General features: G+C 37.1%; 1 protein-coding gene across 3 annotated transcripts in view; it reads left to right on the forward strand.

Annotated features, from left to right (window-relative positions):
• PARP8 (poly (ADP-ribose) polymerase family, member 8) overlaps nucleotides 1–17,919 on the forward strand; it is a 185,590-nt gene that overhangs the window by 148,947 nt on the left and 18,724 nt on the right. For all 3 annotated transcript variants that reach the window (XM_011939338.1, XM_011939339.1, XM_011939337.1), the window contains 5 exons: nucleotides 4,136–4,228; nucleotides 11,188–11,313; nucleotides 12,315–12,380; nucleotides 14,906–14,973; nucleotides 16,766–16,814. In XM_011939338.1, coding sequence (XP_011794728.1) covers nucleotides 4,136–4,228; nucleotides 11,188–11,313; nucleotides 12,315–12,380; nucleotides 14,906–14,973; nucleotides 16,766–16,814 — 402 coding nt within the window. The remainder of the gene's footprint in view (nucleotides 1–4,135; nucleotides 4,229–11,187; nucleotides 11,314–12,314; nucleotides 12,381–14,905; nucleotides 14,974–16,765; nucleotides 16,815–17,919) is intronic.

Here is a 17,919-nt window from a genome sequence, read left to right on the forward strand (position 1 = left end):
TTGAAGTCAGGTAGCATGATGCCTCCAGCTTTGTTCTTTTGACTTAGGATTGTCTTGGCAATGCGGGCTCTTTTTTGGTTCCATATGAACTTCAAAGCAGTTTTTTAAAGCAGGCTGGAGTGCAGTGGCGCGATCTCAGCTGACTGCAAGCTCCGCCTCCCGGGTTCACGCCATTCTCTTGCCTCAGCCTCCCGAGTAGCTGGGACTACAGGCGCCCGCCACCTCGCCCGGTACCTGGTATTCTTTTCCATGTTTGGTGCTTCCTTTAGGATCTCTTGTAGGGCAGGCCTGGTGGTGACAAAATCTCGAAGCATTTGCTTCTCTATAAAGGATTTTATTTCTCCTTCACTTATGAAACTTAGTTTGGCTGGATATGAAATTCTGGGTTGAAAATTCTTTTCTTTAAAAATGTTGAATATTGGCCCCCACTCTCTTTTGGCTTGAAGAGCTTCTGCCGAGAGATCTGCTGTTAGTTTGATGGGCTTCCCTTTGTGGGTAACCCAGCCTTTCTCTCTGGCTGCCCTTAACATTTTTTCCTTCATTTCAATTTTGGTGAATCTGACAATTATGTGTCTTAGAGTTGCTCATCTTGAGGATTATCTTTGTGGCATTCTCTGTATTTCCTAAATTTGAATGTTGGCCTGCCTTACTAAGTTGGGGAAGTTCTCCTGGATGATATCCTGAAGAGTGTTTTACAACTTGGTTCCATTTTCCCCCTCACTTTCAGGCACACCAATCAGACGTAGATTTGGTCTTTTCACATAATCCCATATTTCTTGGAGGCTTTGTTCATTTCTTTTTCCTCTTTTTCCTCTAAACTTCTCTCTCACTTCGTTTCATTCATTTGGTCTTCAATCATTGATGCTCTTTCTTCCAGTTGATCGAGTTGGTTACTGAAGCTTGTGCATTTTTCACGTATTTCTCGTGTCATGGTTTTTATCTCTGTCAGTTCATTTATGGCCTCCTCCACATCGATTATTCTAGTTATCCATTCTTCCATTCTTTTTTCAAGATTTTTAGTTTCTTCGCGCTGGTTACGTAGTTCCTCTTTTAGCTCTGAGAAGTTTGATCGACTGAAGCCTTCTTCTCTCAACTCATCAAAGTCATTCTGCATCCAGCTTTGATCCGTTGCTGGCGATGAGCTGAGTTTCTTTGGAGCGGGGGGATGCACTGTGATTTTTTTGAATTTCCAGCTTTTCTGTCCTGCTTTTTTCCCATCTTTGTGGTTTTATCTGCCTTTGGTCTTTGATGATGGTGCCAAACTGATGGGGTTTTGGTGTGGTTGTCCTTTCTGTTTGTTAGTTTTCCTTTTAACAGTCAGGACCCTCAGCTATAGTCTGTTGGAGATTGCTTGAGGTCCACTCCAGACCCTGTTTGCCTGGGTATCAGCAGCAGAGGTTGCAGAAGATAGAATATTGCTGAACAGCGAGTGTTACTGTCTGATTCTTGCTCTGGAAGCTTTGTCTCAGGGTTGTACCCCGCTGTGTGAGGGGTGAGGTGTGAGGTGTCAGTCTGCACCTAGTGTGGGATATCTCCCAGCTAGGCTACTCAAGGGTCAGGGACTCACTTGAGCAGGCAGTCCTTCTGTTCTCAGATCTCAACCTCCATGCTGAGAGAACCACTGCTCTCTTCAAAGCTGTCAGACAGGATCATTTACTTCTGCCGAGGTTTCTGCTGCTTTTTGTTTAGCTATGCCCTGTCCCCAGAGATGGAGTCTACAGAGACAGGCAGGCCCCCTTGTGCTTTGGTGGGCTCCACCCAGTTCGAGCTTCCAGGCGGCTTTGTTTACCTACTTAAGCCACAGCAATGGCGGGTGCCCCTCCCCCAGCCTTGCTGCTGCCTTGCAGTTAGATCTCAGACTGCTGTGCTAGCAAGGAGGGAGGCTCTGTGGGCGTGGGACCCTCCTGTCCAGGTGTGGGATATAATCTCCTGGTGTGCCATTTGCTAAGACCCTTGGTAAAGCGCAGTATTAGGGTGGGAGTTACCCGATTTTCCAGGTGTTGTGTGTCTCAGTTTCCCTTGGCTAGGAAAAGGGATTCCCTTCCCTGTTGTGCTTCCCAAGTGAGGCGATGGCTCGCCCTGCTTCAGCTCTCGCTGGTCGGGCTGCACCACCTGACCAGCACCGATTGTCTGGCACTCCCCAGTGAGATGAACCCAGTACCTCAGTTGAAAATGCAGGAATCACCTGTCCTCTATGTCGCTGGCGCTGAGAGCTGGAGGCTGGAGCTGCTCCTATTCGGCCATCTTGCCGATTTAGAGCTTTCAAGATTTGAATATAAATGGATCAGGGTTGGAGGGCATTGAAACAGAAATGCAGAAAAAAAGCATTATAGTAGGTGCTGAAATTTTGCTTATTTATTATTCATGATAGGAAATAGAGAGGTCTCAGTGAAATTGCTAAAAATCATTTGCAACAGAGCCAGAATGTCACATGAATACCTAGGATTGGTAACAAAGTGTATTGATAGAGATTTATAATAAAAACTGTGTCTATTGCATTTTTCCTTTCCTTTGACATTTTTCCTGGATTGAAAGTTACTTGAACTTTCAATCTCATGTGGTAAGATATTTTATTTCATTTTATTTGCATTGGGTTTTTAAAAATTATTAGTATACTTTAAGTTCTAGGGTAGCTGTGCATGAAGTGTAGGTTTGTTACATATGTATACATGTGCCGTGTTGGTTTGCTGCACCTATTAACTCACATGTCACTGTTTACTTCCTCAGTAGCTGATATAAAAATAAATTCCCAGGGCCTTTTATGATATCTAAGGTTTATCTTCTCCTTGGATTCTTGTTTGTGTACTGTTTCATTGTATTCAAGCACCAGAATAGCGTTTGATACTATCATAAATATGCAGTAAGTGGTTGCCTTATTTCAGATCATACCATGCTCTAAGCCCCAGAAAATGAACAAAAGAAGCAATATAATATCCATGGGGAAAATTGAGGGTAAAGCATATACACATATAGATACACAAAAAAATTGGAGAAGGTTAAAAATAAACACTCAAGTTAAAGGAAAAGTTGTTGAAATTGAACATTTTGCTGTATGTATATCTAAATATATATTGCAGAGTGTATAGCTTGAGTCTGGATGAAGAACTTTCTCTACTTCCTCTCATGGTTCAGAAGTTTCTGAAAATGGAATCAAATGCACTTTTAAGTCTGACAAAGGAAATATATAGATTCATTTTTTTCCCCTAAAATCCTTTTTGGAGCAAAGTCAACCAGAAAGCTTTGTAATTGGTCAAGCTTTCTATCTACAAAGCCACGCATGTGGCTTTCTATCTACAAAGCCACGCATTCTGAACATCCTTTATGTTCAGAATGGGGCCATACGTCCCCACTGGTTAAGCAAGAGACCAAGTTGGCCTCTGAAAGAAGTGAGCGTAGGAGCAGTGGCACTAACAAATGCCTTTTGTCTGCTGTGCAGAGGCACCATGGATTGCATCGTGTTAGGCTTCATCAGCTACCTAATGCAATGTAACGGGAGATAAGATAAATCAGAGGGATGACACTATATTAGATTTGAAAGATGAGAGCTCTTCCAAAGTAATTGCAGAGTGTATATTTCAGTGCTGTTGACTTCACGAGGTTATTGAAGTCAAAAGTGTTTGCAACAAAACAAATCTTTCAAGAGCTGGGTAGCAAGTAAACAGAATCATGCCTTTTTTTTGTTTTGTTTTTTACAAACAAAATTTCATAGGACAAAGTGGAATTCTCTTTCATATGTTTGTTTTATACAGCTTTCATATTTAAACTCACTTATTGTTATATCACCAGCTTAGGTATTTATGTTTTCTATACATCTCATGTGCAAATGTATATGAAAGCACGAGAGATAAATTTTCCTATTTAAGGAATTTTTTACTGCTAAATTGTTCTGAGTGTGTCTAAAACTAACTGAAAAGGATCTTTTTAATAATATTTTTGACTCTATATTAGTAAATGACTCTGCTAATTGTTACCTAAATGTAAGAATTTATTTCTTGTTAAAGTGGTATGATTTCCTTTTTAAAAAACACTAAAACTGCATTTTCTATTTATTATGTGAAATGTCACGAATTTAATTTTGAAATTAAGAGTTGGGAAAAAGTTTTGTGATTAATATTGATTCCCTTTTCTTTTGTAGCCTACTGTGTGTGAACGGGAGCTGTGTGTGTTTGCTTTTCAAACCCTGGGAGTAATGAATGAAGCTGCTGATGAAATAGCAACTGGAGCTCAGGTAGTAACACAGGATACTAATTATTTCTTATTTTGCTTTGAAAAATATGTTCCAGTCCACTAGTTATCTTCATTCTGCTATTCTTTGGGGGAAATATTTGATAACTTCTTGTTAAGTGGCAAATTGGCGTTTGATATTTTTTATATGTAAACTAGATGTTCTCTCTTCATCTAATATGTGTTTTGTCATTTCGCGATTGCCAAGGAGAGAAATTAAACCAACTTTCTATTGTATGAAAAATAATTGTAATTTCTTCTTACACGGTGAAGTGGAAATATTGAAACCCTCTTGCATGCTTTATGTAAAATTTATTTGTAAAGATATACTGCCATAAAATGGAAGCCAATTTATTTTTAAACCTTAGGTGAAAAGATAGTAGGCAGAATATGTAATAAAAAGAGAACGTTCAGTTTTACATTAGCAGTGTTTAGGAGACAGGAAGAAAAGCAATTCCATCAAAATTTCGAGTTTTTTTTTCCCCACTTAAAGAACCTGATTAAACTACTAATTCATCTATAAGAAAAAAAATCAAAGAAAACTCTAAAAAATGAATGAACATTGATTAAGAGAGGCTAGACCAACCACATACAGAGACATATGCAGTGCTATAACGTTTTGACAAAATATAGTATTGGCAAAGAATAGTGTGACAGATCAACGGCAGATTATCCCCCAAATGGATCAAATTATGAATAAATTTAATGTAAAAGTAAGTTTCACCTCCTCACTTACTAAAGAGTTATTTAGTAAGTGAAGTCGAAACAAATGGCCTGTGCTGGGGGGAAAATTGGTTTAGCGCTTTACCTTACACTATGTGCAAAAACAAATTCCAGATAGCTTAACAAATACCTAGTTTTAAAAAATTGTTTACTAATACAAACTATAGGACAGTAAAATTGAACATGCACAGCCTGAGGCAGTGTATCAGGCTTATGAAGGCACAACAGTTAAATAATACAGATGGTAGCCTAGAGCTTAGGAATGTAAGCACCCCTTAGCCTAGTCATTTTACTGATTAACTAAAACTATGATGCATCCACCTGATGAAATATTTAGGGCAGTATTTTTCATATAATTGAATTATAAATGAAACAAATAATACAAACAGTAGAATATTAGTCTTATATGTTATGAAAAAAATGATTCCATGATTAAAATAAATTTCTAAACTATAGCTTTGTATTTCTCCCACACCCAACATGCACACATTTGTATATTAAAGGTTCTGAGCATCCCTAAAACTAAGAAAATAGCTAGCCTATACTTAGAGGGTTACTAAATTGTATCTGACTATGGAGAGCCTTTTTCTTTTCCATCCTTCTTTTTAAATGTGAAAGTTTTTCTTGTCCCTTGGGAATAATATTGCTAAAAGGAAGAAAAAAGGCACTTTAATATATATGGTATTTATAGCTATGTAAAAATAATTTAAACCTTACAAGGGGTATGTTGTATGAATATGCTCACATGTATATTTATATAGATTTATGTATGTACATATATGTTAAAAATTCTTCAATAGTGTACTTAAAATTTACACATTTTACTGTATGCAAGTTTCCCTTTAAAAAAGAAATTAAAGGCTAGAAATAGTAAATTATAAATTAGAAGGAAAAGTAGCATGCTAACCGTATGGTATGCTGATAGAATAATAGTTGGCCTTTTAAAATCATTGTTACATCTTAAAATTAATGGTTTTGAATAGAAATGAATTTCAAATTATATAATGATTGATATAAAGCACAAGTATTTGATCAGCTCAATTTCGTGACGTAATTCTAAAAATCAATATCCAAAGATCAGAAAGTTAGTAATTCTACTTCAAAGACAGCATTTTTTTCATACTTTATTTTTTAAAACAGATGCCCCAGTATTCTGGTCTTAATCCTAAGGATTACAGGGAAATAACTTCTTTTTCTAAACAAAAAGAAACCACCTCAGAGTCTCATTGCCTCAGTTTACCCCTGCATTTTAAGTGGTGCTCTGGGGACTGCAAAGACATTCCTTGGGATCACTGCAGGGGACTCACCTGGAACAACAGTGTCCTGCGGCCCAAGCAGCTACCATTCCAGCACCCCAAATACTACTTCAACAGAATAGTTCCATTTTATTTGTTTAGATATTGGCCTCTCATTTAGGAGAGTTTTTTTTTTTTTAAATTACTATTGCAATATTGGACAATGATTGGTTTATAATTCTGAATCTGCTTCCTTTTTTAGACTATACTGTATACCCGTAGGCTATTCCTGTAGGTGCCTTTCTTAGTCACATGGACTTCCAGTTAGTAAAAGACTAATGGCTAAAGACTAATGACTGAATTTTTCTCATTTGCAAGAGCTTGGAGGCCTTTCTTTCATGCCTGAAAGGGGTCTGTGTGGGGAGGGTTGCTCTGCCAGTTGAATTGTAGGTAATGTAATGTCCTTTGGAGGCACCTGATTCTGTAAATTCACAGACCTTTTTATCCTCACTTACCAAATGTCCTAATTTTTCTTGCCTAAACCTAATATTTCTTTGCATTTCCATCCCAAGTATCTAAGTCAGCCTCCAAATTGCTTCTTCAGTTATATTATTCAATCAAAGAAAGCAGATATATGTGTGTAACTTGTTGCCTATGGCATGCATCATATATACTAAGATATTATTTAGAATCTTTAATTTTAAATGTTGGGAATGGGGAAATATATCATTTAGGCCAAAATTAAAAAAAAAAAAGAGAAGTCATAGTTGTGTGCTCACTTATATTTTTATTTTATTTTGTTTGTTTTCTTTGTTTGTTTGTTTCTTTTTTTTTTTTTCCTGAGAGAGCCTCTTTCTGTCACCTAGGCCGGACTGCATTGGCACAATCTCGGCTCATTGTAACCTCTGCCTCCTGGGTTCAAGCGATTCTCCTGCCTCAGCCTCTCTAGTATCTGGGATAACAGGTGCACGCCACTGCACCCAGCAAATATTTGTATTTTTTTGTGGAGACAGGATTTGGCCATCTTGGCCATGCTGGTCTCGAACTCCTAATCTCAATGAATCCTCCCACCTCAGCCCCCTGAAGTGCTTGGATTACAGGCATGAGCCACCATGCCCAGCCTCTCTTATATTTTTATTTATTTATTTTTTTGATACAGTGTCTCACTGTGTTGTCCAGGCTGGTCTTGAACTCCTAGGCTCAAGTGATCCTCCCACCTCCACCTCACAAATTACTGGGATTACAGGCGTGAGCCACCACGCCCAGCCTTTTATTTTTTAAAGTGGTTGTTTTAGTCCATGAGATATTTGGAAAAATTAAGATATGCAAAGGAATATAAATCCAAATTGTATTATAAATGCTTTTCTTCTTAAAAAGTCTAATGCTAGTTTCTGTAACAGATAAACCATAAATCACAGCAGCTTAACATGGTGGCATTTTGTCATTCGCATACTCCAATTAGAATTTTTTTTTTTTTTTTTTTTTGAGACGGAGTCTCGCTCTGTCGCCCAGGCTGGAGTGCAGTGGCCGGATCTCAGCTCACTGCAAGCTCCGCCTCCCGGGTTTAGCCATTCTCCTGCCTCAGCCTCCCGAGTAGCTGGGACTACAGGCGCCCGCCACCTCGCCCGGCTAGTTTTTTGGTTTTTTTTTAGTAGAGACGGGGTTTCACTATGTTAGCCAGTATGGTCTCGATCTCCTGACCTCGTGATCCACCCATCTCGGCCTCCCAAAGTGCTGGGATTACAGGCTTGAGCCACCGCGCCCGGCCTAGAATGTTTTGTGGGCCACTTCCTGTGTAGTGACTGGGTGAACTGGACCCCTTCCATCACGTAGTTTTTACACTATGCCATATAGTAGAGAAAGTGAGGAAGGCATACCTTTCTTTGCATCAGGTCAGCCCCTTTCCACTGATGATCTGGTGAAAGCCAGTCATAAGACCTTATTCAGACAAAAAGATGAAAATATCCCTTGCTGAGAAGCTGCTTCCAGGCATTAGCGCTATATCCTGGAAGTAAGCATGGAGTTAGAAACTTTGGTGCATCCCATGTAATTGAGTCACAGTAGTTACACTCTTTTTTTGAAATTAGGCTAGGACATATATTAACAGAAATATTCTACCAATTAAATTTACTACCCATTATTACATTATAATTTACTTAGATATACTAGTAAAAATATTGGTCAAAAATGCATGGACTTTTATAAAGCTTCAATTGCTTTATTAGCGAGACATAATTTTTTTTTTGGTTGGATCATGCACTGCATTTTATTTCTCTTTATTATTTCATTAGATTATCAATCAAAAAGTTTACTATAATTTTTAAATTCTTTTTTTTTTTTTATTATACTTTAAGTTCTAGGGTACATGTGCATAACGTGCAGGTTTGTTACATATGTATACTTGTGCCATGTTGGTGTGCTGCACCCATCAACTCGTCAGCACCCATCAATTCATCATTTATATCAGGTATAACTCCCCATTGCAATCCCTCCCCCCTCCCCCCTCCCCATGATAAGCCCCAGTGTGTGATGTTCCCCTTCCCGAGTCCAAGTGATCTCATTGTTCAGTTCCCACCTATGAGTGAGAACATACGGTGTTTGGTTTTCTCTTCTTGTGATAGTTTGCTAAGAATGATGGTTTCCAGCTGCATCCATGTCCCTACAAAGGACGCAAACTCATCCTTTTTTATGGCTGCATAGTATTCCATGGTGTATATGTGCCACATTTTCTGAATCCAGTCTGTCACAGATGGACATTTGGGTTGATTCCAAGTCTTTGCTATTGTGAATAGTGCCGCAATAAACATACGTGTGCATGTGTCTTTGTAGTAGAATAATTTATAATCCTTTGGGTATATACCCAGTAGTGGGATGGCTGGGTCATATGGTACATCTAGTTCTAGATCCTTGAGGAATCGCCATACTGTTTTCCATAATGGTTGAACTAGTTTACAATCCCACCAACAGTGTAAAAGTGTTCCTATTTCTCCACATCCTCTCCAACACCTGTTGTTTCCTGATTTTTTAATGATGGCCATTCTAACAGGTGTGAGATGGTATCTCATTGTGGTTTTGATTTGCATTTCTCTGATGGCGAGTGATGATGAGCATTTTTTCATGTGTCTGTTGGCTGTATGAATGGCGAGACATAATTTTTAAAGGGTTTTAGTGAGAGCGTATCCATCTGTGTCATTCCCCTCCTCCCTACAGGGTGTCAGAAAAGCTTATTTTATCTTTTTTTTTTTTTTTTTTTTTTTTTCCTGAGATAGAGTTTTGCTCTTGTCACCCAGGCTGAAGTGCAGTGGTGTGATCTTGGCTCACTGCAACCTCCACCTCCTGGGTTCAAGCAGTTCTCCTGCCTCAGCTTCCTGAGTAGCTGGCACTACAGGCACCTGCCACCATGCCCGGCTAATTTTTGTATTTTTAGTAGAGATGGGGTTTCACCACTTTGGCCAGGCTAGTTTCAAACTCCTGATCTCAGGTGATCCTCCTGCCTTGGTCTTCCAAAGTGCTGGGATTACAGGTGTGAGCCACCGCGCCCAACAAGGCTATTTTATCTTACCGATTCTTCTTTGTCAGGAGTTCCTGTTTGGGTTTTCATTAGAGACCAGATAATGCTGAAAACAATCTGTATCAGGGTTAATGTGCATCTCTAGGGTAGAAGGAATGTGAGGTTGGGAGTGGAAGACAAAAAGGAGAGTTTTTTTATGTCCTTATTATGTTTATTGCTTGGAATATAACTTCTTGCATATATCTATCTATATGTATGCATGTATTTACGTACATACACATAAATGAAATAGTGTGTCAGGAATATTAGCTTTTTCCATTCTAATGTTTTCTGAGTGTGTCTTGTGGATATGCATGTCTATGTACTCGGGACATGTTATGTCTGGTGCTTTGAGCGTTGCTAATTATTTTAGGTCACTGGAAATTCTGAATGCTATGATTCGGTGGATGTGTTTTGTTAGTACCCACACAACATAGTGAGCCCTACTGTCATTAGGTCACAATGCTCCTCTCTTAAAAGCAGGAGAATCAAAAATTGGTCCCCTCTTACTGTGCATTTTTAAAATGCCTGTCTAAAGATTTTCTAGAAATAGCTTTCCCTATATATATATTTAAAACCTGCTGCTTCCTTATTAAGTCACGTGTGTTCACGTTGTAGGTATGTCTGTTCAGATGAACTCTTGACCATTTAGACAGTATCATTTTTCTTTATTCACTGGCCAGAATAGATTGTTTTGGAGATTGGAAAGGAGAGCCGTGCTATCAAACTCCTATATAATACTGCCTCCTAGTAGAGTGTGCAGAAGAATCATAGGATAACATAGGAATAAAGCCATTGTCTTTAGCCAATCAAAGGTCATTAGTGGGCTTTGATAGAGGAGAATAGGAATGGGCAAGATGTTGTCAGGCAATTAGCTATTCCTGGATCATGCCAAAGTCTTTTCCTGCACATGGGGCTTCCTTCACCTGGAACATCAGATGGTCGCATGTCTCCTTCCTGGACCCCATGCAGGTCTGTTGAGATTCACCACCTTTCCTAGCCACTCTAAAACAGTGTCCCTTTCTGCATTATTCTCTGTTGCCTACTTTTTTTAATGTAACATGTAACAGTATCAGAAATTCTACTGAAGAATCTACTTGTTTAACTAATATTTTATTGTGTATCTTCTCCCTTAGACTGTCAACTGCACCAGAGCAGGGACTTGTCTGTCTTGTGCCTTGTCTTACCATAGGGCATAGAACAATGCTAGCATATGTGTGCCCTTGAAAAAGAGATATTAAGTTGTGAGTAATGAGAGGCAGCACACATTTGTTATTTTGAATTGATGGTCAAGTTTGGTCAAATATGGTCTCAAGTCTTGAATTATCCATTTGAGAGATTGGTAGCAGTCCTGGATCTTCCTCATTAACTTATGCTACCTTGAGAGGGAGAAATAATGGCAAAGCACTGGATAAAACCTGAAGGGTAATAACTATCTTATGTGTATATTTCAAGGTGGTAGATCTACTAGTATCCATGTGTAGGTCTGCGTTGGAATCTCCTAGAAAAGTTGTGATTTTCGAGCCATATCCTTCTGTGGTAGATCCTAATGATCCTCAGATGTTGGCCTTCAATCCCAGGGTAAGTTGTTATCCTGGCACACCAATCACAAAGTTTTCTTTAACAATAACAACAACATTGAGATTGTAGTCTCCTTAGGTTTCCTCTTTCTATCTAAGTCTCTATCTCATCAAGCATATCCATGAGTATTTTAATTTCATCATATATTTTTGGGGATTCTGACTTACATAACCTCATTTTGATTTTAAAGATCATAGGTAAAGAGACAAGTTTTCCTTTCTTTTCTGCATTTTCACTTCAACCCTCCTTTCCCCTTTCCCTTCTTCCTCCTCAGCTGTCTGAAGGTTAGTGAAAGTTTAGTTCATATTGTTAATGGACCTGCCTTTCTTAAGGAAGCAATTTTATAAATGTTCCTAAAGATAAGGCAGAATCCTTTTGAAATTACAAAACTTTCAAATTGCATAAGAGCTAAAATTGCCTCAGTTTCTATTACTACTCAGCTTGAAATAATTTTATAGAAACAACTGTATACAATTTTCTTAGGAGAACTTTATTTCTTCATAAATGGCAACAGCACACATACTTAGATCTTGCTTGAAAATGAATTGTCAGCTACATGACAGTATGCTATCATTTGCATACTCTCAGCCATACTGTTTTGTTAACAATATTCAAGTCAAAATAAAATAAAAGCAATTGTGAGATTTGAAGTGGGTTTTTATATTTTAGAAGGATTCTATGTTGACTTTATTCATTATGGCTTAGTGTTTTAGTGGTGAAAGCCTGAATCAGGAGCCCCATAACTTTTTTGTGTTTCTAGATTTTTCTCCCATGACTTATAGAAGGATTGGCATTGTTTTCTTTGTTCCTTTTCTCTGACTGAAGTCCTGGAGCCGTCTTATAATAGTCTTCCCTTTTATGTGCACAAAACAGTCATTGCCTTCAAATTGACCCTAAGGGAAAATTCACATATGGAAATAATATATTTCTCTAGTGAAAAATAGACTTGCAACAGCTTATAAGCAAATGCTGTTTTTTAACATTACTTTTTCATTAAACAGAAAAAGAACTATGATCGAGTAATGAAAGCACTGGATAGCATAACGTCTATCAGAGAAATGACACAAGTAAGTATATCATCTGGTCTTGTACAGTATATTTTTAAAATGTTTGAGAGTTCTAGCTATGTAGTGAAATGGAGACTTTTCTATTATACAGGGTATAACTAAATTCATTTAAAAATTTGTGCTGTATTAAGATGTTTTAATTAAATCACATCAGTGTTCTAGTATGTAACACTGTGACTTCAGGAAAGTAAGTGGATAATTATAAGATAATTGTACTCCTAATACTCTGCCCTCAAACTTGAGCAAGAGCTTGGGTACATGTAGGTATGTCGGGATATTTTAAGGCAAAGGTTAAATCTGGTACCATCTTTCTGACTGTCAATTTTAATTGATGGTAGCAATTTCAAAACATCATTTGAGTATTAAAATAAAAACAGAAATGTTCTTTAAAATGGAAAATTTCCATATATATTTTATGTAATGCAAAATCCCAAAACCACTTTGGAAGATACCAGGCTCCCTGAGAGTATGTTTATGTTTTTGGTCATTAAGGGAGGCTTTGGTGGAAATAGTTTGATGAGCAAGGATCAGGGTTTGTTAGGAAAATCCAACACATCCCTAGGCTATAGTCTAGCACTTGGAAAAGCACACACTGTTGAATTATTGAGACCTTTCCACTGTCAAAGACTTGGAGAGAGGTTTAAAACTCATCATTGCAAGTAGAAATTAATAATCCGAGATTGAGAACACACATTATGTGTGCAGCTTGCATGTAGTGGTTTCAAGGACTGCACTGCCCTAGAGACTCTTGCAGGCCTATAATGAGTATCACCCTGGGTCCTTTATTTTCTCTGGGGAGGGAATAGTGGAATCCTTCTGTCCCAGGGCCCACTAAGCTGCTATGCTGCTTTCTCCCCACCCCCCACCAACTCCCAGAGTTATCTCTACTCCTCTGTAGGAAGAGAGTACTTAAAATGTACATTTTTCCATTTCCATTTTGTTTCTTGATTCTTTTGATCGTCATTTATTCATGTAGTCAAATATTCATTCATTCACTCAGTAAATAGTGTGTGTCTGGCAAATAGTAAACAAGAGATCCTTTAATTCACAAATGCTATTTTTGCTTAAAAAAAATCACCATCCCTTCGGGTTGTTTTTCTATGCCAGTACCTTTCTGTATTATCTGAATTCTTTCTCAGATAAACACTCCTTATCTGTGTAGGTAAAGAAAACAATAAAATGTATTTCTACCTAGGAGAAAAAAAGAACGTATTGGAATATCTTACACTAAGTCATACAAACATTTTTAGTCATGAAAAAGAATTTGGTATAAGGTATTTATACTATACCCTAGACCCTGATTATTCTTGGATTTAAAAATAGCTACAAACTCTGACTGTGGAATCAGCTCTCTGCAAAAATTGCTTTCTTTATTCTGGGTCATGCGTAAGCTATTTTAATAGGAGGCAACGTAGACAACTGAGCGTCAGCCTAGGAAGTTAGAGGCCAAAATTGTATAACTGACTTGTCAATGAATGTGGCCTGTGACCTTGGGCAAGTTGCTTAATTGCTTGGTGCTTTGGTGTCAAGGTGGAATTAGTAATGCCGTGCCCTCTTCCAATGTGTGCTTCATAGGGAAACTGTCAGGCTTCATTGTGTCAAATTCTTTAAACTTTTCTGAATAAATACAACATTATACTATGCTGTTTTCTAGAATATACTGACCTGTACATAGCCCTAAATTGTCACAGAGAGATTGCTCTTCGTTCTGTGAAATGGTTGTCTGGGTAAATCCCATTAAATACTTTTTAAGGGAGGGTTCGTCTTAGGTAAATTGTGTCCAATTTTTAATGTAAAGATCTACTCCTAAGTCTGGACTGGCAGATATGAGCATGAGTGGTAGCTCTCACAAGCTTTGCTTTCATATTAGTTATCAGTTAAAAATGGTCATTGTGAAAGAGAAACTTCACAGGACACTTGTAAAGGTGGCAAGAAAGATTTATTCAGAGCATTGCAGTGGGGGAGAGAGACTGCAGCATAAACTGAGCTCAACTTCAACTAAGACAAAGGTGATCCAAGTTTTTAAAGGCAGAGGAGAGGAAGCAAAAGGCACTACAAGTACGTGAAAAGGCAAGGAAAAGAAGATGGGACTAGGGGAGTTATGTAAAAATGGAAAGTTACAGAAGGGGATAAGTGGAGAATTACCAAACATGGTTTGCCAAAGTGGGTTGGTTCAGTATACATTTTGTGGCTTGGCAGCCTCACGTTTTCTTGAGCAGACACTCAACAGGGGGCCGGAGAGTGGTCATCTTTAGGGACATAGCCTAGTGTAAATGGAAGCCAGGCTAAAATCTGGACAAGTCTTTTAATACAGTGTTTGGACAAGTCATTTTGGTGGCTTGGAAGTTCATGGTTCCCATCATCTTGGGAGAAAAGACTAAGATAATTGTTGTTGCTCCCATGTTAAGTCCATAAAATTTTAAGTCTTACTAGATTAGGCATATTGTTTGGTGTGATTTTCCTTTTGTAAAAAGGGAAAAATGAATTGTTATGAAAAATCAAGAAGTATTATGATTTTTTTTCAGGCACCATATCTGGAAATCAAGAAACAGATGGATAAACAGGACCCCCTTGCTCATCCCTTACTGCAATGGTATAAAATTTTAGTTTTCCTCATAATGAAAACAGCATCCCTTTCTACTGCTTGCTTTAAGAAAAAAAAAAAAAAAATGCCTGTTTTACAAGCCCTGCAGTGCTACAGTTCTACAAGCTTATGAGACCTAGTGATTTTACAACCTAAGTGTCCATAATGACTCTCACTTTAATTAAAACGTATACATCACAAGGGGAAGAGAATGCTGTCACACGCACTACCAGGGATAAATAGTGCATTTGACAGCAGTTTGCCTATAGTTTTCAAGATGTGATTAACTAGATTATCTGGCAAAAGCATTTTGGTTCATTTAATTTTCTACTTCAGTGAAGACTAAGTGATCAAACTCAGCGTTTCAACTTTTATTATTGAAATCTTTCTAATCCAAAATAAATGTTTTATATTTTGCCCCCTTAACAAGGGCAGTATAAATATGATTAACTCTTTGCTTGCTCACTGCAGGAGATGCACAGTTTCAGAGTGAGCCTGGTGAGGGATACAGTGTTATCCCAGCATGAATTCTAGAAGGAGGGCTAGACTATGAAGAGGAGAGGTAGTTTGAAAAGTCACCTTGCTGTGATGCCCATTTCAAATAATTTGCCCCCTTCTACTTCAAATAATTTCCTCTCTTGTTTCTCATTTGCAAAATGAAGAAACTAGTTTCTACTCAGCATCCCTTAGAAGGCTTTTATATACATGTCTCTTTGAATTAACTTTGAAAACTCCAACTCCATGAGATTTACCATACAGTAATAAAAATGTAAGGCTTAAAAGAGGTTGATATGAATAAGCACTTATACCAGGCTGCGACCAGGAAGTTTTAAAAAATATGTAAAGGTGGGCAGATGCAAAATAATCTGGCTTCTTCAAGATTCTGATTACTTAACTTTCACTTCTTTAAAATTGTGTAATACGTATTTAATTTAGTCTAACAAGATTATAACAAAAATTAGGTATAGAAGCCTTCCTTCTTTGTATCTTTTATGATCTGTTACTAAATTCTGACAGATTTAAGTAAAATAACACTAAATTTCCATTGTGACCTTAAAATTTTTCTCATTATTATATTCAGATTGAAGGTAAAAATTGCAGATATCTGGTTGCTTTCTTTTTTTCCTTGCAGTCAGATGGTTAACTTCTAATTCTTGTGATAATTTCCTTCAGCTTGTTAGTCATTCTTCTTTCAATATGAAGAGAGTCTATCAAAACTTTGTGTACTTTTCCCTACTTATTTTGTGTGCTGAAAGTATGGAGCAATTCCTTTCAGATACTTGAATTTAATTTTCTTCAACTGCAGTGTCTACGTTTGTTGGATTTTTGTATATAAACCGTTGTATATATCAGCTCAAAGAGATCCTCAAATATTTAAAGAAAAAAAAGCTTCATAAGAATGTATCCTTAATTTAAGTAATTTAAGAGAGAAATAAAAGAAGCAGATCCATGACTCACTGCTCATATTTGTATTTGGATTATCATTATTTGAAAGTACATTCAGAAATGTTCAAATGTTCATTTTGCTGATATTTGAGGTTATGCTTATTAAAAACTATGTCTTAAGTTTTAGAGAACGACTTTCTAGTGTGTTTTCTCGGATTAAAATGTTATCTTTTTTCTTACATAAGCTCTTTAAATTGTTTCAGGAAGCAAACCTAAATTATGCAACTAAATGAAATTATTTCCAAGTTTAGTTTATGGCACAGCAAAAATAAGTTTTAATCACTTGTCAACTAAGAAAAAGAACTTTAAATATATTTGGCATATATTTGTGACTAATGGATCATTTTAATTTCAGGGTTATATCAAGTAATAGATCACATATTGTGAAACTGCCAGTTAACAGGGTAAGTTGTTTTGTTTTTTTACATATACATACAGAAATGGGAGGAGTACTTACCAGTTGGGAGAACCTACCTTGTGATTTTCAGCCAGCCTCTCCAGGAATAGAAGTAAACCCAGGTTAAATCTCATTCTTTAGTTTGAAATAGCCATTTGTTCACTAGCTCCAAATCTTTCCAGATAACAAATTCAAATTGAGGCTGTTGTCCTGACCTTTTAAGTAAATAAAAACATCGATATGAAATCATTTAGTCATTCCACAAGCAATTGAAAAATATTATATGGAGACTGAGCAGAAGGAAGTTAATGTGCTTAGTAATCATTGTCAGTTTGATGCTGGCACATTTCCACTTTTCTATAACTGAGAAGCTGTTAACCTCAGACAGCTTATTTATCAGCCTAGTAAACTTAAAAAATAATAATTTGTAAAAAGCTAATAGACTGTGGATTTCAGTTCTGATCATCACCTAGGAGCTATACCTAAAAAAATCTCATTTTTGCCACCTATGAATCTCTAAATGTGAGATTCCTGTACCTTATATTCCTGTATAACTATATTGGTAAGAGAAAGGGAAACACTTAGAAGATGGATGTTATCAAGCTATGAATCCAAAAGATTCTGCTTTCATTTCTTTCCATGACCAAGCAGGAGACTATATTTGAATGTAGGCAAAAGTTCTCAATTTTATAAATATATGCAAAAGTTCTCAATTTTATAAATATATGCAAATAAAGCATAATAAGAATTTTTGCAGTTTTATAAACTTTTCTGCTTAGCAAACTCCAGAATATTTCCCCAGTTGAATAGCCAGTATATACTTAGGCACTCAATAATAAAAGTGTGAAAAGAAATGTAATTAAGAAGGCAGATCTGCTTAAACATGAATGCGTACTGTATTCCAAAGCTAAATATAAATGACTTTGGATTGTCTGTTTCCTACGCCTTTCCCATTTGCCCAAAGAATTGTTCTTCATATTTGCAATTCCATGTGACTTACCACTTAAGTAGAGTTTGTAAAACATTATACAATTTAGCTTGCTAATGTGGTTAGTGTAAAACTATAGTTTGAAAGTGGGTAATTCTTAAGCCAATAAAATTTGAAATTGTCA

The sequence above is a fragment of the Colobus angolensis genome, unplaced genomic scaffold, assembly GCF_000951035.1.
Source record: "Colobus angolensis palliatus isolate OR3802 unplaced genomic scaffold, Cang.pa_1.0 Scaffold180, whole genome shotgun sequence".
NCBI classification, from domain to species: Eukaryota; Metazoa; Chordata; class Mammalia; order Primates; family Cercopithecidae; genus Colobus; species Colobus angolensis.